This window comes from Meriones unguiculatus, chromosome 6, assembly GCF_030254825.1.
Source record: "Meriones unguiculatus strain TT.TT164.6M chromosome 6, Bangor_MerUng_6.1, whole genome shotgun sequence".
Classification (NCBI taxonomy): Eukaryota; Metazoa; Chordata; class Mammalia; order Rodentia; family Muridae; genus Meriones; species Meriones unguiculatus.
Genome location: NC_083354.1, coordinates 131936114 through 131959132, shown reverse-complemented (window position 1 = coordinate 131959132; position 23019 = coordinate 131936114). Strand labels below are relative to the sequence as shown.

Sequence of the window (23019 nt, the reverse complement as noted above, 5' to 3'; positions counted from 1 at the left end):
GACTGGAGAGACAGCTTAGAGGTTAGGAGCTTCCAGAAGACATGGGGATCAGCCACTTGCAGCTCCAGTTCAAGGCAGTCCGACACCCGACGTTTGCAGGCACTGTAGCCTTGTCCCACGTACAAGTCCCCGCAGGGAATCACCTGTCACATTAACAACAGCACTGTACCAGCTTATCTCTCGGTGCAAAGGTTTTTGGAAAAATTTATTCTTGATCACACAATTAATTCCTCATGCACATAAAGAAATTCCTAAGAGATAAGTGATGAATAAATAGGCCAGTGAGATGGCTCAGTGGCTAGATGCCAAAACCAAACAATTTAAGTGTGATTCTCAGAGATGGGAAGGAGAGAACTGAGTTTTCAGTTGTCACATAACCTCTGCAAATTGTCTTCTGACCTTCACGTATGTATCATAGTGCTTGTGTGCCCCACACATACATAATTTTTTTTAATTTTTATTTTTTTAATATTAGTTATAGTTTAACTTTGTATCCCTGCTGTATCCTACTCCCTCTTTCCCTCCCAATTCCATCCTCCATCCCTCGTTTCCTACCTACCTCTTTCCAAGTCTACTGATAAGGGAGAACCTCCTCCCCTTACATCTGATACTGGTTTATCAGGTGTCTTCAAGACTGGCTGCAAAGTCCTCCTCTGTGGCCTAGCAAGGCTGCTCCTCCCCGGGGGGTGGGGGGGGTCAAAGAGCCCGCCATTGAGATCATGTCAGAAACAGTCCCTGTTTCCCTTATTAGGGTACCTACTTGGATACTGAGCTACCAAGGGCTACATCTGAGCAGGGGCTCTAGGTCGCATCTATACAGGGTCCTTGTTTGGAGAAACAGTCTCATAAAAGACCCCTGAGCCCAGATATATTTGGTCCTTGTGGAACTCCTGTCCTCTCCAGGTTGACATACATAAATTTTAAGATGAGAAATTTTCTTTAGTTTTATGCTTATGTGTAATAGTACATAAAGATGTTAAAAATCTAAGTATTTCTTGGATCTGAGAAATCTTTTGGTTTTTGTTTTTTTTGGGGGGGATATTATAGGTTGGCCGGACGGAAAGAATTAAGAATTCTTTGAATCCCAAATTTTCTAAGACATTTGTTATTGATTACTACTTTGAAGTGGTTCAGAAATTGAAGTTTGGACTTTATGACATAGACAACCAAACCGTGGAGCTGAGTGATGATGACTTCTTGGGAGAATGCGAAGTCACTCTGGGACAAGTGAGCATTGGGTTCTTGTCACCATCTATCTTGTCTGAACATTTTGTTTCTTCTTGAGATAGCATGTCACTACTTATCAATGGTTGGCCTCAATTGTGTAGCCCAGTTTTTCCTTAAACTTACAGTAGCTCTCCAACCACTGCCTCCAGAGCGCTGTGGCTACTCGTGTGTGCCATCACACCCAGCTGTTTCGTAGAGATGTTAAACTGGAGTTGAGTGGTTTTGTCACACGTTGTGTCTTAGTCACTGTTCTATTGCTGTGAAGAGACATCACGGCCACAGCAACTCTTCTAAAGGAAAGCATGTAGTTCAGATGGATAGGAAGCATGGTGGCACGCAGGCAGACACAGTAGCTGAGAGTTCTTCATTGGGATTCATGGGCAGCAGGAATAGAGAGACAGTTGGCCTGGCTTGAGCATTAAAAACCCAAAAGCCCACCCCTAGAGACAAACTTGCTCTAACAAAGCCACACTTCCCAATCCCTGTCAAGATTTTAATCTGCCTTACGCAGAGGTGTGTCTGTGAGACAATTCTAGATCCCAACATGTTGGTAGTTATTCACCATGTCTCAAGAAAAGGAAAAAAGGAAAAGAATGAAAAAACATCCCCACTGTTTTTGCTTCTGAGAGTCTAGTGTCAAGTCAAATATCCTGGTGTTCTGACAAGCTAGACAACTCCTGGTCCTGATTTCCCAGCACTGCCCTTTTCCCTGCGCCACTTCCTTAACTGTGTAGCTTTAAATCTCCTTTCTACCATACACCTCTTTAGGCATCTTAGAGCCCTCTCCTGAGCTAGCATTGTCTATTGTGTCACTTTATTATTTAATTGTCTTGTTTTCTGTCGTAGTATATGATGAGCATATTCACCGGTACAGGTTTGTCCTTTTGCTCCTAACTCTGATTTATGAAGAAAGATTAAGATCAGATTCCTAAATTGAGAAAAACACAGGAAATTAGAGAAATTTTTTTTTCAGTGAGATACACTTTTCAGAGTTGCTGTGCGGAGTTTATGTCTCAGTTTTGAATGACTTAGTAGTCCCAATGGTTTCTATATCTCAAGGGCAGTATGGAACTAATCAGTTATGTTGTTCATGAGTAGGCATATTTATTAATTTCAGAAAAAAATAATAATGTGGCCAAAACTCAAATAAGTTAAACAGACAGCAGTTTCAAAGAGCCTAGACATACTGCATCATTTTAAGCAATGTGATATTTTTCTGAAAGCTACATATCAAAGTTCTGTGCCAGTTAGGAAACTGGATCACATTTATTGACTGTTTTGAGGCCCACCTTTAATACAGGGGAGTTTCAGCTCATTGTTTTGTATAAGAGATGAATTCTGGACTTCCTTTTTCCCATTTTGAGGAAGGAGCTAAAGTTATAACTAATAAGTGAACAACCTAATGTGTATACAGAAACTATCTGCCAGAGTAAAGTTCTTAGAAATCTTTCAAATGTGTTTTAAATGTGGAAATGCATTTTAAATGTCTTTAAGGGGTACAGTTTTAATGTCACTCTAAGTGAGCTTTATATTCAGCTTTTAAGTATGAGGTCCAGTGACTCACAAGATGAAGCATCACTTTCTGCTTTTGACAGATTGTTTCCAGTAAGAAGCTAACTCGACCACTGATGCTCAAGAATGGCAAACCTGCAGGGAAAGGGAGTATTACGGTAAGAGAAGATGATCTTTCACCTCAAGAAATAGTCTGTTAAGCCTAATAATACGTCACACAAGCAAATAAGTTATAGCTGTGCTTGATTGTTGACCTTGAACATTGCATTCTATTCATCCTGTTCTGTCATCAATAATGGACACTATCATGCTAACAAAAGACAAAAAATGAATTGTAGGAATGCCATTCTTAAGCTGTTTACATTGTCTGTCAAGGCTGAGGGCACCTCTTCCATGAATTCATCAGATCCTAAGTTAGAGAGGAAAAGTCTAGTAATCTGAATGAGTTAGTTTGTCTCTCTGCAAAGTAAACATGGTCCTCTTACCACCACAGAATCTTTCCATGATGGATCTTCTTCTAAATGGGTATTATAACATGGCCATGAGTCCTATAAACTCTTAGCTTGGCATTGGTGGTGTATTCTGTTGCATTCCTGTTATTTTTGCCTGAGGCAAGAGAATCACCAAAAATTCAGGGCCAGCCTGGTCTGTGCAGTGAGCTCCTAATTAGCCAGAGTTCAATAGTGACGCTCTGTCTCAAAATACAAAACAACAACAAAAACCAAACAAAAATTCATAGAAACTCTTTATCATGCTTGCTGTGCTTTCATCTGCTGCATATCCTCATACCCAAGTTTTCCATTGCTCATGACTACCTATGAGCAAGTGAATATATATGCTTTATCGTACTTTAGATTTGTAGTTATATGATAATAAGCTTTTGAATACCTTGTAGGGTTTCCTTCAGCAGTGATAGTATTCTAACTAGTTTTCTGTGATGTGGAAGCCTGGTTGTGACAATTGTCAAGTACATTTATCTCAGCAGCAGTTTGTCTCTATCTTATTTCACAAGCACAAGAATATTTAGACTGTGGGGAGAGTTGGCTTTTGCTGCAGAGAACTTTATCAATAGTTAAGATGCTGTGGCTTCACTTCAGATCATATTAGTCTTTTGCTTTTTACTAAGGATTTCCACAGGGAGGAGCAATTCTGAGACTAGCCTGGGATCTGGCTGAGGGCAGAGTGATTCCTGCAATTACACTGGGTGAAAGACACTGGGCTCATATTTCAGCTAGAGTTCTCAATGTGCGTAGATTTGTAGCTGGTTTTGTGTAAAGAATAGCCTTCAGTCTTTGATTTTTCTGTGGAATAGGAATATTTAGTTTAGAGAACCAACATTTTTTTTTTCTGTTCATTACCTTTACTTTTGAACATTCCTGACCATATCCATTGTGGATGTGTTTACAAACATTTGTAGTAAGCTCTGCCTTCTTCACCCCTGCTACGTGCACACTTAAAACATGGCTTACTCAGGAACCACAATGGTCAGGTGCTTGCCTAACTTGTGCCACATTCTGGATTCCATCCCCTGGGCAAATAAAATAAAATAAAAAGAAAATGCTTAGTTTACGAATATTCAGTTTGTTTGTTTTTTTTTTTTTTTTCACTTGCTTTGTCTACATAGATTTCAGCAGAAGAAATAAAGGATAACAGAGTGGTCCTATTTGAAATGGAAGCCAGAAAACTGGATAATAAGGTAGGTAGATTTTGTATATTGTACGAAGCTATCACCCTTTTCTCAGCACTGAGTCCTTTTTGAGGCACTAAGGATGCAATTAGCATGAAGTGTTCATCTGAGCACAGCATTTGCGCTCTCCCTCCTTCCCTCCCTTTTTTCTCCCCCCTCACTCCTTCTCCAAGGTGTTCTTAAACAGTACCTATTTCCCTTCAGCTTTTTCATGAAGTTGCAATTCAAGATTGAAAGAATACAAGCATTAATGTTACAGTAAAGTTCAAGAAAGTATTTTTTAATTTAATTTTTTTATTATTAGTTACATTTTATTAACTCTGTATCCCAGCTGTATCCCACTCCCTTATTCCCTTCCCATCCCACCCTCCCTCCCTCATCTCCTCCCTGCCCCTTTCCAAGTCCACTGCTTGGGGAGGACCGCCTCCCCTTTCAGGAAAGTATTTTAATAACCTTTAGGGCAAAAGCAAGAAGCCTGTGGTTTCTTAAATATAAATCAGTTCGTCCCTACGCATTTCAGCACCTGAATACACAACAGTGCACAGTGTTCTTCACCATTGTCGTTTACCTTAGGAGCTAATTTGAAAGTATCTTAGGACTAGTTTCCGGAGGCTGTAAAAATTAACACACATACTTTAGAAATACTGTATTGCCATACATGGTGATGCACACCTTAATTCCCAGCACTTGGGAAGCAGAGGCAAGATCTCTATGAGTTCAGGCCAGCCTGGTCTACAATGTAAGTTCCAGCCCAGCCAATACTACATAGTGACAGAGCTACCCTATCTCCAAACAAAACAACAACAAAAAACCTCAACAAACAAAGCCATGTAAGAAATACCGTGTTCTTCCATCCATCTCTCACAGTTGTGATTCATGGTGAATTTTGTTTGTCTGTATCCACTTTACCTCTTCCTAGATAGCATGTCATTTTGCACACAAATATTTTGGCATGTTTCTAAAGACCCTTTGAAGTGTAATGACTTCAAATACCTCTTTTTAATTTTTAAATTATTATTATTATTGTTATTTTTTACAGTTTATTCACTTTGTATCCCAGATGTAGTCCCCTCCCTCAGCTCCTCCTGGTCCTACCCTCCCTCCCTCTTCCTTTCCTATCCTTCTTTCCTAGTCTACTTTTTGGGGAATTCTTCCTCCCCTACTGTCTGACCCCAGCCTATCAGGTCCCAGCAGGACTGCCTGGATCGTCTTCCTCTGTGGGCTGGCTGGGCTGCCATCACAGGGAAGTGATCAAGGAGCAGGCAACTGAGTTCATGTCAGAACCCACATGGAGACTGAGCTGTCTATGGGCTACATCTGCGCAGGTCTTCTCTATGAATGGTTTTGCATCAGTCTCTGCCTCTTCAGTACCCCCTGGTCCCTGGGTTTTATTTTTATTTTTTTTGGCTTTGTTTGTCTCCTTGTGTGCCTCCTCCCTCCAGGTCTTTTTATATCCCCCTTCTTCCTTAAGACTCCCTATGCTGTGTTCAAAGTTTCTGTAAGTGGATATTAGCTATATTATATAGGATAAACATACTAAAATCTACAGCTCTAAAGAACCTTAATGACAAGGAGGACCCTAGGAAAGATGCTTAATTCTCATTCAGAAGGGGAAAAGATAGACAGCAGAAGTGGTAGAAGAGAGAAAACAGGACTGGAGCCTACCACAGACGTCTTCTAAAAGATTCCACCCAGCAGGGGATTGAAGCAGATGCAGAGACTTACAACCAAACTAAAACACCTCTTAAGACAATTTTTGATCTATAAATTCTTCTTTGTTATGTCTTTCTTGCCATCTATCCCTTACTCTGTCCTTTCTTCCTCTCCCACCCCACATTCATTCATCTGTCTATTTGTGTAGGTAGGAAACAAATTCCTTTCTCCTATAGAAGTTTGTACATTTCAGCACATAGCTAAATAAATCCCTGTGCCATCATTTCTTATGCTTTATTCTTGGTTTCCTGATTTCAGTAAGCTGATCTGATGGTATTTTAAATTGTTGCCAAGACAATTTCATCAGTTGTGCTTTGTAACTCCATTAGGGTCTTAATACTGAGTTATGTATTTTCATGATTTTAATGATTATTGATAACAGTTACCTCCATATATTATATTCTTACAGGTCACTGAAAGTGATATTCCTACTCTGTCAGAGCTTCATTTCCTTGTAAGAATATTTATATAGAGAGACATTTTCCCCCAATCTGAATATTTCTCTTTTTATTTGAGGGGTGTGTGATTAGATTTTTTTTTTTTTTTACAACATGTGAGTGTTTTGCTTATGTGTATGTGTGTGCACCATGTGTGTGCATGAAGCCTTTGGAGGTGTTCAGACCCCCAGGAACTGGGGTTGTGGATGGTTACTGCGTGAGTGCTGGAAATTGAACCGGGGTCCTCTGCAAGAGCAACAAGTACACTTAAGTGCTGAGTGAACCATCTCTCTAGCCCTGTATGTTCTATACATGAGAAACAAAGTTTTGGATACCCTTTGTATACATCTTTTTTTCTGAATAAATTGGTTCTGTAGGATCTTCTAGATGTGACTACGTAAAGTACTTTTTTTTGTTTTATTTTAGTCTTTAAATAGCTATAAATTCATGGATTTAAACATTAATAACTGCTAACTGCAATGGGTGAGTTTTAGTTGATATTCAAATTATCCCAACCCCAGCCTTAGGTTGAGACCATTGGCACAAATAGGTATCAAATAGGTATCTTCAGACAGTCCTCTTGCTCTGTTTCTGCACACGACATGCTGTCGGGTCAGTTTTCTCTGAATTTTGTCCTAGACTGACAGGTTAAAAGGAGTCTGGTCTCATCTCCATGGTAGTGTATGTGGGAGTGGACTGGGGGGAGGTGCTCGCCATTTGCTGTTGTCATCACTCAGGGTTTGATTCTCGGCCTTTTTGGTATACAGATACAGAGATAACTTATAGGCACAAGGTTACTGTGATCCAAATGCTGGTTTCTGTACCCCGCATCTGGTTGCAATCCTAATAGTTACTATTTTTCTTAATTCCTGATAGTTACTTATACCTGATATAAATAATGTTATTTATACTGCAATTTGAACTAAGGCATATGTATTTCACTGAGGTTGTAGAGTTAAACTCTTGCATTTTAATAAAATGATTAATCTCTCACAGTGACACATAATTTCCTTTTGCACTTGATATTAGGAATTGCTTTAAATTTTTTTTTTTTTACTTAAAATTATGTAAAAATTGGGTGTATGGTTCAGTGGTCACGTGCATGCCTAGTCTGTATGGTTCTGGTTTACTCTTCCTCAGCACACACATAAATAGCATCATTACACTATAATGTAGCCATCCTTGCAGAATTGGCATTAGGGAAACACAGATGGCAATATTACAAGTTTGAGGCCCTCTGGGCTGCATAGTGAGCCTTCTGGCTCTGAAGAAATAACTAGATCCCGTGGTTTCACATCTAAATTGATAAAAGAAAGTATACCCAAGAGATTTAGCTTCTCTTTCTATTCTGCCCTGCTCTTATTTCTTTCCTGTAAACAGTATTCTTAAATATTTATATTTTTATTTATGTTATTGATATGAATTCATTTGTTAATTTAGCAGTAATATTGATAATTATAAATTAACAATAAATCAATCACATGATTATAAATTAATAATTTTTAAATATCTATTAACAATTGTAATTAAGCAATTGTAATTAGTGATGATAAATATTGCATTTAATAATTTATTGATATTAATTTGATGAAAATCCTAAAATTTCGCTCGTGTGTAATGCATATATACACAGAGGTTCACAAATGTGTGCGCATACGGACATAGGTGTTCACACATTCACGTACTTGTGCGTTTGTATGTATTCTTTATGTATTTACATAATTTTATTTGGGTTTGTACTATGTTATTTACTCCAACCCTTAAGTGCATCTAGTTTAGCAGGTACACACCGCTCCAGTTAGCAGTGTGAGTCTGAGAGTGTGAGACCTAAAAATGAGGTGGGCTGAAGCCTCGGGCAATAGGCAGCTTTATTCAAAGCATCGGACAATTTATATTCTGAGGGTTCTTTAAGAATCACGTAAGTAGCTGGGCGCGATAGCGCATGCTTATAATGCCTCCTCACTTTGGGAGGCAGACACAGGTGGATCACTGCGAGTTCCAGGACAGGCAGGTCTACAAAGTGAGTCTAGGACAGCCAAGCCTACACAGAGACACCCTGTCTCAAAAAAACAGAAAACAAAACAAAACTAAAGAATCACGTAAGTGAGGCTTTCAATCACAAGGACAAGCCACCTGTGGCAAAAACATGATTTTCTGTAGAGGTGCCTGAGTGACAATGGCTGAAGTAAACTCACGCCTGCATACCTGGGAGGAGCATGAAAACACATTCCAAACACTGTTCTGTGGTTTGGAGGACACTGAGGTCACAAGTCTTGCTTCCTTGGTGTTTTCTCACAAGCACTCAGTTCCTCCGCACGACTCCATTCTTGGACTATGTTCTGACACATAACACTTTCACCCTGTTTTTCATGGTCACATATCCTCGGAGTCAGTCAAAAACGTTTCCCTCTTACATTGCTATTAACATGGATACCATACTGAACTTTCAAACTAGGACTGCTTTTTGACCTCTAAAATGCTAATAAGCATGCTTTATCTTGCCCATGAAATTATTTTTAGATAAGTCACAAGCATGTAATATGTTTTTCCAGAGTTAACTTATCTGTTAAGATTCTTACCAGTTTTATAAAACGAGAGCACAAAATTCTTATTTCATTTACTTAAGATTTTAGAGATAAGGTTAAAAAAAGTTCCCTATAGTCTTTGTATTATTTTTAGTGTACCAAACATGTTATTTGTTTGACATTAAATTTGTTCAACAGAGAAATGGTCCTATAATAGGTCTTTAAAGAAAAATATTTTATTTTGTGCATTTTTATGTGTATGTATTGAGTGCATATACTTTGTGTATGCCTGATATCCACAGATGCCCTAAAAGGGAGTTAGATCCCCTGGAACTGGAGTTATAGGTGGTTTGAACTGTGTGATGTGGGTGCTGGGAACCGAACCAGGGATGTCTAAAGAGCCACGGGCGCTCTTAACCACTGGGCCATCTCTCCAGCTGTATCTTAGGTCTTAATTAAATCTGAGGCTACTGCACGACTACCTAAGCCTTCAGTACAGTGACAAAGCTACATGTATTATGTGAGGTATTAAGTGCCATTCTGCTTCCAAAACTCTAAGTAATATGAACTTAGCAATACATTTGTTTCAAAGTGAAGATAATTAAGCAAAGTGTAATCATCCACTATATGACTGAATTTATCCTCGTGGAATAGTTTGTACGTCATGCCAGTGTTTTATCTGCACGTCCTAAGGACAAGGAATTCGTGCTTTTGTGACCCCACTGTGCCTAAGCCTTGTATAGGAATACGGTGCTGAGTTACAGAGAGAATTTGTTGATTTCTACTCTAGACTTTGTATCTACCTCTGCTCCTCTGTGAAGAAAACATGCTTAGTGTTGGTAAAAGGGAGTCAGACATGGCAGGATGAGATACAAACTGAAAGCCCAAAACTATCAATGAATGTGATATGTGACATTAGAAAATTATTAAAATTTCCAGTCATTTTTCCCATGGCTGACTGCCTCAACTGTCATAGAGTTGGTATGGCTGATGTGTGAAATATCATTTATGTACTTAATACCATGTGAATGGAAAGTTCAAATGCCAACATCAAGCCAAATACATCTTATCAACATATTTTAAGTACTCTGTACCCTGTCTTTTATACACAGGATTATTCATTACAAATATCTTTGAATAGGTCTCCCCAGTAGACTTCTGCACATTTTTAAGTTAGTGATAGAAATAATGGGATTGATATTTGCAACCAGTGTATCTATACTATCAAGTTGAACCTATGTGGTTGTATAGACATATATATATATGTAACACGTATAAGGTGTGTTCGTACAGGGTTTAAGATGATGAATGCTGTTTGCTTAAATGTAGGATCTGTTTGGAAAGTCAGATCCATACTTGGAGTTTCACAAGCAGGCTTCAGACGGTCACTGGCTGATGGTTCACCGAACAGAGGTACGTTCTTGAATCTAAAAGTAGAATGGTAGTTTTCTTCGGCATTATGTATATCTTTATTTTATTTATTTATTTTTGAGACAGTCTTTCTATAGAACCCTGGCTGTCCTGGGACATACTTGTGTAACCAGGTTGACCTCAAACTCACAGAAATTGATTGATTGATTGATTGATTGTTGTTGTTGTTGTTGTTTTTTAAGACAGTGTTTACAGAGCCCTGGCTGGTCTGGACTCTTTGAAGACCAGGCTGGCCTCGAACTCATAGAAGTTCCACCTGCCTCTGCCTTCCAAGTGCTGGTATTAAAGGCGTTTACCACCAATCCTGGATCTGAAGATATTCAGATTTATATGCAGTCAGAGATAAAGCAATATGCTCATTCAGTGACTTTTTTCTTTTAAAAAGAGGCACTGCTGTGCTTATTTAGCTTAAAAGAATACTAAATTTCTTGCTTCTCTCTTTCTCTGTCTCTCTCTCTCTCTCTCTCTCTCTCTCTCTTTCTCTCTCTTTCTCTCTCTCACACACACACACACACACAAAACACACAAACTTGTGAAGCCAACATTTTCTTTTGGAAAACCATCCTAATGTAAACTACAGGCATCTAACTTCCCTGTAAATGTTACATCAGGCAGTTTTCAGGAATGAAGGTGGCCAGGAGTCAAGATACATACCTTTACTCTCAACACTCTAGAGACAGAGCGTGAACTTGCTTTGTCTACATAGTAGGTTCCAGGCCAGGCGGGCCTACATCGTGAGACCCCGTCTCAAAAGAATAAGGGCATGTTATAGCATAAGGAAATTACCATTGATTTAATAATGTAATTCTATGTACCATTTATGCTCAGATCTCGTCAGTGTCGAATACAATTTATATAGGTTGCATTTTGTGCGGGTTCCTCTGAAGGCTCATGTTTTACTTTTTTATTAGACTTCTAGGTATGCACTTCTTCCTTTTACCTGCCTTTGCTTTCATGCCATGGAATGGCTTGCGTTGTTGAGACTAGCATGGATTCTTGTATTTTTTCACAACTAGATCCACATCAAACATTATGTCGAGAACACTCCATATATTCCATCACGGTGGTGCTCAAACTGCACAGTACTGATAACATCAGGCAATTTGTTTAAGCTGCTGACCCAAAGACCTGAGAATCATAAAGTCTATGTCTTCTATTTGCAATGCATAAGTTGTGTATGATGTAAACTTTGAGACTGCAGGAAGTACTTTTCCTTAGGGTTTTGCCCAATGGTTTCATCAACCATTGATGATCCTTGCTTAAATCAATTTTATTGGGGGCTATAAAATAGTGATTTTTGTTTTCCTCAGATTACCACTATCTTGATTACTTTTCTAGTCCTGTAATAAAATACCCACGTTGAAAGCAGCTCTTTTAAGGAAGGGTTTATTTGGGTTTACAGTTTCTGAGAGATAAGAGATCATTATGAGAGAGTAGAGATGTGGCCACTGGAGCTGAAGCTGAGAGCTTGCATTTGAACCACAAGCAGGAAGCAGAGAGAATGAACAGGCAACGCTGTGTGTCAAAGCCAACCCCCAGTGACATACTTCATTTAGCCAGGCCACACCTGCCAAACCTACCTAAACTACTACCAACAGGGAAATAAGTATTCGAGTGCCCTTGACTGTGGGAGACCTCTTGTTTAATCCACTGCTGCCCTCGTACCTACATTAGCAAACACTCTTCTTTATCATTGTAAACTCAACAGATTGTCATTATACATTAATATTATTTGTACAGCTCAAATCCAGATTTGCTGAGGGAGAGTGTCTTCAAATGGATCCTGGGTTTTTTCAGCACTGATAGAATTTACTTTTATTTTCTTCTCTTTCAGAGTTAAAAGGAACCATTTATTTCTCTGAAATAAATTTCAGTGTACAAAGTATTTTGACACCAAGATCTGAGTGCTGGATGTATTAATCTATAACAGGGTGTCATACTTTTCTGTCTTTTTCAATGGTCATAACTAAGAAATATTTTTGTATGCCTGTGTAATATTGAAAATTAAACATTTAGATTTAATTTTTTAATTCATGTTCAACAGAGCAAGGTTTATCTTTTAATTTTTCAAATGTCTGAGTTTTACATGCATGTATACCTGTTCCCCATGTGTGTGCAGTGCCCATGGAGGTCAGAAGAGGGTATTGGGTGCCCTGGAACAGGAGTTACCGATGGTTGGGAGCCACCATGTGGGTCCTATGGAAGAGCGGCCCAGACCCCACAGGCCCCACAAGTTTCATTCTTATCTTATTTTTTCTCCTTTGGACTACAATGAAACGCTTGGTTCCCAAGCATCCACAAGTTACTATTTCTAAGTATACATTGTTATTATTTATTTCATAAACAGCTTTCGTCTTTCTGTAAAACGTACTACAATTGGGCAATGTATTATACTTATCATATGATTGTAAACTATTATTTTATTAGTTTTTCTTGAAAATAGTTGAGGGAGAAGTTGAGGAATGAGTGGTGAAAATGTGGAAAGAAGCTAGGAAAGGCAAGAGCAAGATACTGATAACTGCATGTTCTAATGGAGCCTTTATTCTTTACAGGTTATAAAAAACAACCTGAATCCAATGTGGAAGCCTTTTAAAATCTCCCTGAACTCTCTGTGCTATGGAGATATGGACAAAACCATTAAGGTAATTTGACATTATTACACATGTACTCTGTAGTCTGCTATGGGTTTATGTCCTGATAAACTCATTATAAATAGAACTCTTCCTAAGTTAGGCTAGAGTTGTAGTTTGGTTAGAAAATTGCTTAGTGATGTTGAGGCCCTGTGTTTGTTTCCAGGGAGAGAGAAAGAAAGAGAGAGAGAGAGAGAGAGAGAGAGAGAGAGAGAGAAGAGAGGGAGAAAGCAAAGATGGGAGGAAAAGGGAGTATGAGAGGGAACAAAGGATGTTTAAAATGCATTTAATATGCCTACCTTACCAAATTACCAGTTCACAATTAAGTATTGGTATGTACCATGGTGATCCTGTGGCTGACTGGAAGGTTTAGCTTGCTGCCACTGTCCAACATTATAAGAGAATAATCGCATGTTTCTAGCACAGGGAAAGATTAAAATTCAAAACCCATGCAGTGTCTACTGAATGGTGACACCTTTATATCCTTGTGAAGTCAAAAACTCAAGTTACACCATAACAGCTCAGACACTGTGTGTAACTTCTACAGATGCATACATGATTGCCTATATTCTAAAGTTAATAGGAAGTTGGTATTTTTTAAAGTAAATTACATTATAGGCATGCATATTTGACTATGTTGTCTAATGTTGAGTTAATTGTTAAAGGTACAGCATAATTTTTGTTTTAGCCTGTTTTTAAAAAAATAAAACATCCAATTCAAATATGTCTTATTTTTAGTAATGTTAGTATTTGCTAGGCAAATATGAACATCGACTACATTCTTTGTCTACCATGAATCCTTTGAAAATAAAAGCAGATGTTAGCTATTCTGAGATCTCAGAGTCTTCCTATCATTATGCAGAACAGTGCAGGCATTGCTGGATTGAAGAGAAGCAGATCAACTCTCTACAGTTATTTTAAATGTTTTTATTTGTTGATATTTATCAAACAAAAACAAAATCCCAACCTACCAACTGGTGAGCACACACGGACTTAAACCACTGCGTGTGTGTGTTTTCTGTAACACACCTTTCTGTAAGTGAGTTCTGTCTGATGAGCAAACTCAGGTGCTCTTGACTGAGCTGTCTCCTCAGCCATAGAGCTGTTGGAACACAACTCCTTATAGAAGACTGTCTTACATTTACAGCTAAACAGATGAGGATTTTGTTGGTGTTTCTTATAAAAGTAAAAGCAGAAAGTAAATAGTAAAAGCGGAAAGATGATAGGAAACAGCATATGGTTTGGAGACAGAATATAGCTTAAATTTTGATTGAGCTCCTTAACCAAGTAATGGATGTTGAGCAGGTCAACTAAGCTCTTTGTTTAAAAGTAGGTAGTAATTCCTACCATACAAGAGGGCAAAAATAGAATATTGAAAGTGAAAGTGTTGTAACCCAATGAAAGAGTAGCACCGATGGAAGCCACTTAATTTCTGAGCTTTGGGCAATTTGTCCCTGGTTTATAGATAACTTTAAAAAAAATCAGTGGTAAATGTGATTTGTATGTTGTGTCAAAGAGCCTTGAAAATTTAGGTATAGTATAAATATATAAATATACTAATTATGTAACACATGTTATAGAAGCAGTAAAACAAATTTAGAGAGGGTAGAAGTCTATGCCTTGACTGATTGTTTCTGACAAATTAATAACAAAACCATGTTTCTAAAACATTTTTACTCACAGTGGCATGCTTGCAGGGCCAATTTGATATAGTAAGTAAACTGATTTTCTGAGTTTTTTTCTGATAAATGTCTTCCATTATTAAGTCTCTCAGTTTGCTTTTAGTTATACACAGTTTGTTTTCCACATCATTGCTCACTTTAGTTCTCTAGTTCTGTATTTTTTTGTAATATCAGATAGTTACACTTCTACAGTTCATGTACTATTTGGAAATTACTTAAAGGCATGGTACAGAATTACAGAGCAGAGAATAAAGTCAGAATCTTCTGTGTTTCCTTCACTGTGTTGTCACTCTAGCATGTATTATTTTTAAAAGATGAAAATAAGAGCAATATGCATGCTCCCACCTTGCCTAAAATGGGAATGTATTGTGTGGTGTGTACAGTTTTTTACATATATACATATACTCTTATGTATATATGAGTACATTTACATTTCACAAATTCTTCAGATACTATTGCTTAAACAGTGAATAGTACTGGTATTTAAATTCTTGAAAAAAGAGGAAGGAAGGAAGGAAGGAAGGAAGGAAGGAAGGAAGAAAGGAAAGAAAAAGAAAAAGAGGGAAGGAAGGAAAGAAAGAAGGAAAAAGAAAAGAAAGAAAGAAAACAAACAAATGAAAGATGGTACAAATCCTCCTACCTCAACCTTGGTCTTAACATTTTCCAGCATTAAAGATGTGTCTGCCTTTGAAAAGACAAGAAGCATCTTTTCCATTTATTTCCTGTAGTGAGTAATCAGACCTCAGAGTGTAAAGATGTATTTTCTATTTCTTAAAGCTTTAATTGCTATAAAATTTTCTTTTGTTTTTTTTGGTATAAACTTATTTTTGAACATTGTAGTCCTTACTTACAGTCTAACTAAATCTTGACCATACTATGATTTTATTTGGCTTCCATAATAAATTGATGTTCTTTCCATGGAATCTAAAACGTAAAGTTTTATTTCACGATAATTTAAAAATATCTGCTAAAAGTGATTTCATTTAAGCATTAAAATGAGTTGCTTTTTTACTTCTTGAAACTTTTCTTCCTTCAGGGAAAAAAAAATCAATTATCTATTTTTAACCCCCTTGACACGTTAGTCAGATAAAGGCCCTTGGTTCAAGATTGGGTATTGAATATATAGGGCAGGAGTCAAAGTGTCAGACTTAGTCATGGGCAGAAATATCTATAAGTCATTTCCTTAAACAAGGCACATCGCAACCCTTGAAAGTTCCTGTTTTGATGATTGATTGATTGATTGATTGATTGAAAGACTTTCAGTGGACTGGCTACTTTTATGTGCGCTTAACACAAACTAAAGTCATTTTGGAAGAGGGACTCACTTGAGAAAATGCCCTATTGAATCAGCCTGTGGCCAAGGCTGGTTGGTTGATGAGTGATGTGGTAGGGCTCTGTGGTGGGTGCCACCCCTGGTCCTGGCTCCAGGTTTCTGCCTTGATTGAGTTCCTGTCCTTTGATGTTGAACAGTGATGTGGAAGTAGAAATAACCCTTTCCTCCCCACGTTGATTTTTGGCCCTGGTGTTTAATTACAGCAATAGAAATCCTAACTAAGACATCCAGTTATGAAAAGCAGTCATTCTGCCAAGCGAACATGTAAGATTCCTGAGTATTGTGCCTTGATGGTCACTACATCCAAATGAAGGCTGGAAGCCTGGTGGAGCTCTCACTGTGACCAATGCAAATTGTTTCTTGTTAAAAGCCTACGCTTTGCCCAGCACTCAGGAGGCAGCAGCAGGCGGATCTCTGAGTTTGACACCAACCTGGTCAACAGAGGAAGCTCCACAACAGCTAGGGCTACATAGAGAAACCCTGGCTCAAAAAAAAATCAACCAACCAATCAACCAAAAATAAAAAAACTACCCCCCCCCAAAAAAAAACACCCCCACAAATCAAAAAAGCAGCTTCTGATTTGGTCTCCAGAAGAGTCTTTGTCAGATTTTACTTGGTCCCTGCTGCTCATCACACAAGATGCACCGTCTGTTGGTACTTGATTTCTTCAAGCTTCATTTCTGCAAAATGGGAATAATAGCATTTCTCTTCTGTTCTGTGTACCTCCCAGGTCTATTTAAAGAATGTGTGTGTGCTATGTATATATCAAATATTCACGTTAATGAAATGATGTGTTGAAATTATATAGTATGATGAAAATATTTTTTATTTTATTTTTTAAATATTAGTTACAGTTTATTAACTTTTTATCTCAGCTGTAGCCCGCTCCCTCATTCCCTCCCAATCCCACCCTCCCTCCCTCATCTCCTCCCTGCCCCCTCATCTCCTCCCTGCCCCCTCATCTCCTCCCTGCCCCCTCATCTCCTCCCTGCCCCTTTCCAAGTCCAGTCCTCCTCCCCTTCCATCTGACCCTAGCTTATCAGGTCTCATCAGGACTGGCTGCAGTGTCCTCCTCTGTGGCCTAGCAAGGCTGCTCTTTCCTCAGGGGAGGGGGGAGGTCAGAGAGCCAGCCATTGAGTTCATGTCAAAAATAGTCCCTGTTCCCCTTACTAGGGAACCCACTTGGATACTGAGCTAGTGAAAATATTTTATTAGAAGCTCACATCTATGGAATCTATTTTTCAGCTTGCCTTGAATATATCAGATTAATATTAGTTCAGAAACCTTATTTTCCCATGGGAGAGTTCTAGCATTCTGGTGAATATTTACTTTTTCTTCAATCTGCCATCTAACACACAAACAAAAGAAAGATAAACAAACAAACCAATGCCCCAAACACCCTGCTCAGAGCAACCTAGCATGGCTACTTCAGTGAACTGACTGTTGCTGCCCTAGAGTTTTCCCTTGTGTTGTAAGATTTCCAATCTTCAGAGCAAATCTATGTCTAACTCCTAATTACAAGCCCAGCCTCCTTTGGTTGCAACTGCTGAGATATGTTTCTAGTAACTAAATTATCCAGGACTTATCTGTATTGTTTTTAGCTGCTAGGATACTAGCTTCTAACTTTTATACAGTGATAATTAAGCAAAGCAAATGAAAGATTAGAAATAACTGCATTTAGCCTTTTATTAGCATCTACAGAGAGACCAGTAGAGGATCTGGGAACTGCTTCTTGTGTGAATGGAGTATATATTTGTGGTTTTCATCTTCCATGATTCAGAGCCCGTTCTTGGGATATATCTGGTTTGAGCATGCTTCAGCATCACTTCTCTAGTTCGTTAGGTCCTGCTCCTCGAATGAGACTCTGATAGTGACATTTTTTTGCTTATTTTAACTAAGAGTCATGTAATTGCAGCCAGTACCTTTTAATAAAACTATATTTATTTTTGTATTTTTTAATTTGATTCCAGGTAGAGTGTTATGATTATGACAACGATGGATCACATGATCTCATTGGAACATTTCAAACCACCATGACAAAACTCAAACAAGCTTCCAGAAACTCACCTGTAAGTTATACCTTTGCATTTTGTATCCCCTTTATCTCCTTTAGTTGTCTTACTGCTATAACTAGGTCTCCCATTACTATGTTGAATAGATGTGGACAGAACGTGGGCATCCTCGTCTTGTCCCTGATTTTAATGGAACTGCTTTGTGTTTCTCTCCATTTAATTTGATGCGGGCTATCAGCTTGATATAGATTGCCTTTATTATGATTAGGTTTGGGCCTTGTATCCCTGAGGGGAGGCTCCCTTATCTGAGTAGTAGGGGAGGAGGAATAGGGGAAGTGGGAGGGAGAATGGGCAAGGGAGGAGAGGAGGGAGGGCCTACGATCAGGATGTAAAGTGAATGAATAAATAAATAAATTGATTAAAAATTACATCTTTGCAACTGAATAATATGTATAGTTGTTTATCATTTTATGTTTTTCTTTGGTTTAGCAATTAGTTTATATAATACAATCTTGTATATTACATAAGGCCTTAAAACTTTATGAATTTTGTTTAATAATGTCCAAAATTCCTACATGGGATATGTGTGTTACTGAGTGGACACCACGTAATGGTGACCAGCAATAGGTGAGGATTCCAAACTACAGGAAGGAAAGCAAAGACCATCTCTAGGAGCAGAAGTAGCTTTTCCTCTTGTATCCTGGAAGACAAAGCATCATAGTCCAGTATGAAACAGTGCTTTGCCCAGATACAGAAAGCAGCCGGGTCAGCCTCAGCAGTAGGTATGAGTCCCAGCGGCTGGCTCAGCAGGGCAGAAGTCCTGTGACTTACATGTGTACCCTTCCTGCGCTTCCATGGAAGGACTTCTCCACTTACAACTCTACAACACTGAAACACAGGGGTAAGCCCAAGAGTCACTGCTGCACAGATCTATGAAGAAACATGGGGTAATCAATGATTCTGAAATCTGAGAAGGTTTTCTGTTGTGGTGTATCTGCCAGAGAAAGCTGATCAGACATGGCTTTAAGTCTTTATTAGACATCTTGTGGCTTCACTGGTGCTCTAGATCCCAGGGTAGCCCTGAGCCTTTCTTAGAGTGAGCTTTTAAGCACACACACACACAGACAAAAAAAAAATAAAACAAAACAAACAAACAGAAAACAACAACAACAAAAAGCTGTATCTTGGGTTGACGCACTTCAATTAACAAGAACTGTTAGAAAGAAGCCGAACTATAGAAGCCCAAAGGCAAAGTTAGTACATTTACAACTTTCTGAGAAGTATGGACTTGGATGGATTAGGTCTTTTTTTTTTTTTTTTTTTTTTTTTTTCAATTTGGCTGATAGTGTCTGTGTGCTAAGTTTTATGGCCTTAATGCTACTTTCATCATGGAGTCAGTTGTGGTAAGATCTGTGGCCTGTTACATTTCCACGTAAACGACAGAAGCCTAACACACGCTGTGTGGAGTGTATCTTTTGGCTAAAGATTCATGCCAAGAGATTATCATTCTTGTCAAGTTTATGTTTATACTAAAAGTTTAAGTTTTTTTTGGTTACAGGATTGGGCTTTATTTCTCTTATTCTGTTTGTGTTTTTTTTCTTAGCATGTTCTTGTTTTGTGTTACTGATGTTAACATTTAGTTTTCTCTTAAGATTTGATTTTAAGGGAAAAAGTTGTTTATTTAAAATCATTTTAGTAATTTGACTATTGCTAGTAAAAATAATTACCATTTCCTCTTCTCTTCCCATAGGTTGAATATGAATGCATAAATGAAAAAAAGAGACAAAAGAAAAAAAGCTACAAGAATTCAGGTGTTGTCGTTGTAAAGCATTGTGAGGTCAGTTGGCCTTTTGTAACGAGTTCGCTTTCTGAGTTCTTGTATCAGTGCGGTTGTTTATCAGATAAGTACTTATTGTAAGCAGCTGGAGTCACATGAGCATCTGACAATCTCTGGGGAAAGAATAGGATTTGAAGTAGTAAAGAAACCTTCTGGTGCTGGGAGGTGGCTCTGCGGTTAAAGCACTGTGCTCTTCTAGTGGTCCTCAGTTCAGTTCCCAGCAATCTCGTGGTGCCTCACGACCATCTATCCTGGGATCTGCTGTCCTCTTCTGGCACGCAGGTGTACATGCAGGTAGAACACTCATAAAAAATGAATAAATAAACTCTTTAAAATGAAAAAGAAAAGAAATCTTCCAAGTAACTCTGCTTCCAAGTTTTGACAACTTTTTAAGAATATTTTAAAATTTATGTATAGATTGTCTTGCCTGTGTATGAGTGTGTGTACTGTGTGATATGTGCAAACGTGTGCAGTGTCTGTGGAGGACAAAGAGGGGGTTCGGTGTCCTGGATCTGGAGTTGAGATGGTTGTGAGCATCCGCGTGGGTGCTGGGAACCAACCGGAGAGCAGCATGTGCCCGCCGGCCACTTACTGGCAAAGATAAACACTGATAATGTTTTCTGTCGTCTTAGGAAATTGAGTTTGGAAATGGGCTGAGCAAGTACATGTGTCCTGGGTGTAGTTTCTTTGTAAGCTGTTATAAACAGTGGGGAAAAGCCAAGTTTCTCCCACTGAAAGCATGTTTTGTTTTGTCTTTTTCTTTTTTTCTTTTTTGAGACAGGGTTTTTCTCTGTAGCCCTGGCTGTCCTGGACTATCTTTGTAGATCAGGCTGGCCTCAAACTCACAGAGATTCTCTTGCCTTTGCCTCCCTGAATGCTGGGGTTACAGGCCTGTATCACTGCACCCAGCTAATTCTTTTAAATCTTGATTACTAAATGCTTGTTAAAACTGTCAGTATATCAGACTTATTATAGTGACTATGTTTCCTCTTCTGAAATTGATATTCAAATCTTTTTGTTTTTAGTCATATGAATTTTTGATGTTTTATTTGCATATATTGCTTTGACATAATTGCTTTTATTATGACGTTCTCACATATGTATGTAATGCATTTTGTACGTATTTACCTTCCCCCATTACCCTCTCTTGTTTTTCCACTCTATTGTTCTTCCCTTTTCCCAACTAGCCTTCTTTTTCATGCCTATCCCCCCTCCATGTGTGTGAGAGAGACACACACACACACCCACAGAGAGAGGGAGACTCAGTGAACTGGATTAGGAACATAAGTAGCTTAGCAGTGGTGACACCTGAAGAAAATGTCTTTCACTCCCTCAAAATCATTAACTGGTGAATTCTCAGGAGCGACCTCACCTGGCGAGCGCGTAATATTGCTCTACTTCAGCTGTAGTGCAATTTGTATGAGCGAGTCCTGACTTTGAGGGTAGGAGTTCTGTATGCTCAAATGTGAGGTTGATTTCCATGTGTTTATGGTTGTGCAATTCGGCTTACAAACTCTGAAATGCATATGCCAAGGAGCTGTTTGTTTCTCTTGTGTAGTGGAGAGTTTGGTTTTAACAGTGTGTTTTTGTTTTTAGATTACTGTAGAGTGCACATTCCTTGACTACATCATGGGAGGGTGCCAGCTGAATTTTATTGTAAGTAACACGGAGTTTTCTAACATAGGCTGTTAGATGCTGCCTTCCCCCACTCCGTTTCCAGCATTTGTTTTTACTGCCAAGTTGACTTTGTAACGAAGTTTATACAGTCTGTTTAACATGACTTCCTCATCTAGATCCATCATAGAAGTTTTGACTTAGTTAATGAGTTGATGAACCATCTCTCCCTCTTTGGAGAAAACAGATATGCATAAATTTAAGGACTAGAAAACAAACATAGAAACAACCCTAAATACGGGTCATACATAACAATGAATGATTTGTTGTGATTCTTCAGTCTAGAGAAGAACGGGTTGTTGTCATGGTGAGGACTGTTCAGTTATTTGTAGAAGTGTTGTGGGTATTGTTAGAGACGGTCGCAGGTTCTGCGATGATTTGGGTCTTGTCTTCTGAAGTTTCCTTGGACCTCATGCGCAGATAGCCCTGCCCTCTCTCTAGTAAGAACTGCTGTCATTTCTTGGTAGGTGGGAATAGACTTCACTGGCTCCAATGGAGACCCCCGTTCTCCAGACTCCCTGCATTACATCAGCCCTACTGGTGTAAATGAGTATCTGACTGCCATCTGGTCTGTGGGACTGGTAATTCAAGATTATGATGCGTGAGTATGACTTTGAAAACAGTAAAGTACACATTTCATAATTCCGTAGAAAGGGCACTTCCTGTTTCATCAGCTGGCGTTATAGTAGAGGTGGGAGGATGAGGATGGTAGGACAGTGTTCTTTCTCAGATTTATCTTTTTATTTATCTCTTTTGTTTCCATTTGATCTATCTCTTCACTTTTGCTGTGATTAGTTATAATGTGTTGTGTATAGCTTCACCATTTAATGGTGGTCAAAACTCAGGAAGATTCAATTGTTTGATGTGATTTCTTTGGAGTTTTAATCATTAGAATAAGTTGTCTATATGATTGAAATCTCAATGATATAATCTTGTAAACAGTAATATTGTTTCTTAACATATAATCATGTCCTTCTTGATAATGAAGTTGTGTTTATTCATTCTGAGGAAGGGTTTCGCTCTGACTGTCCCTGGCTTAAAACTCAGTATGTACACCAACCTGACCTGGAAATCCCAGAGCTCTGTCTACTTCTGCCTCCCAAATGCTAGAATTAAGGAAGTTCATCACCACATTCTGCTGAAAGTAATTTTTTAATTGGAACTTTTGACAAAGCTGAAGAGCGTCTTAACCTAATTGCTGCAAAATATTTGAATGGATTTTCTTTTATTGTGATAAAATTTTTAATTAATATGTAATAAAACCATTTATGAGGGTTTTTTTGTTTTTTTTTGTTATTTATTTATTTATTTGCACAGGC

At 38.4% G+C, this 23019-nt stretch overlaps 1 protein-coding gene across 4 annotated transcripts in view; it reads left to right on the top strand.

Annotated features, from left to right (window-relative positions):
• Positions 1-23019, top strand: part of Cpne3 (copine 3) — a 54530-nt gene that overhangs the window by 17347 nt on the left and 14164 nt on the right. For 3 of the 4 annotated variants that reach the window (XM_060386037.1, XM_060386038.1, XM_021662821.2), the window contains 9 exons: positions 1048-1227; positions 2823-2897; positions 4364-4435; positions 10431-10514; positions 13085-13174; positions 18148-18246; positions 19940-20026; positions 21623-21682; positions 22168-22301. In XM_060386037.1, the coding sequence (XP_060242020.1) occupies positions 1048-1227; positions 2823-2897; positions 4364-4435; positions 10431-10514; positions 13085-13174; positions 18148-18246; positions 19940-20026; positions 21623-21682; positions 22168-22301 (881 nt within the window). Of the gene's footprint in view, positions 1-1047; positions 1228-2822; positions 2898-4363; positions 4436-10430; positions 10515-13084; positions 13175-14845; positions 14875-18147; positions 18247-19939; positions 20027-21622; positions 21683-22167; positions 22302-23019 lie in introns of those variants that run through there. The other variant, XM_060386039.1, reaches the window with a different exon arrangement.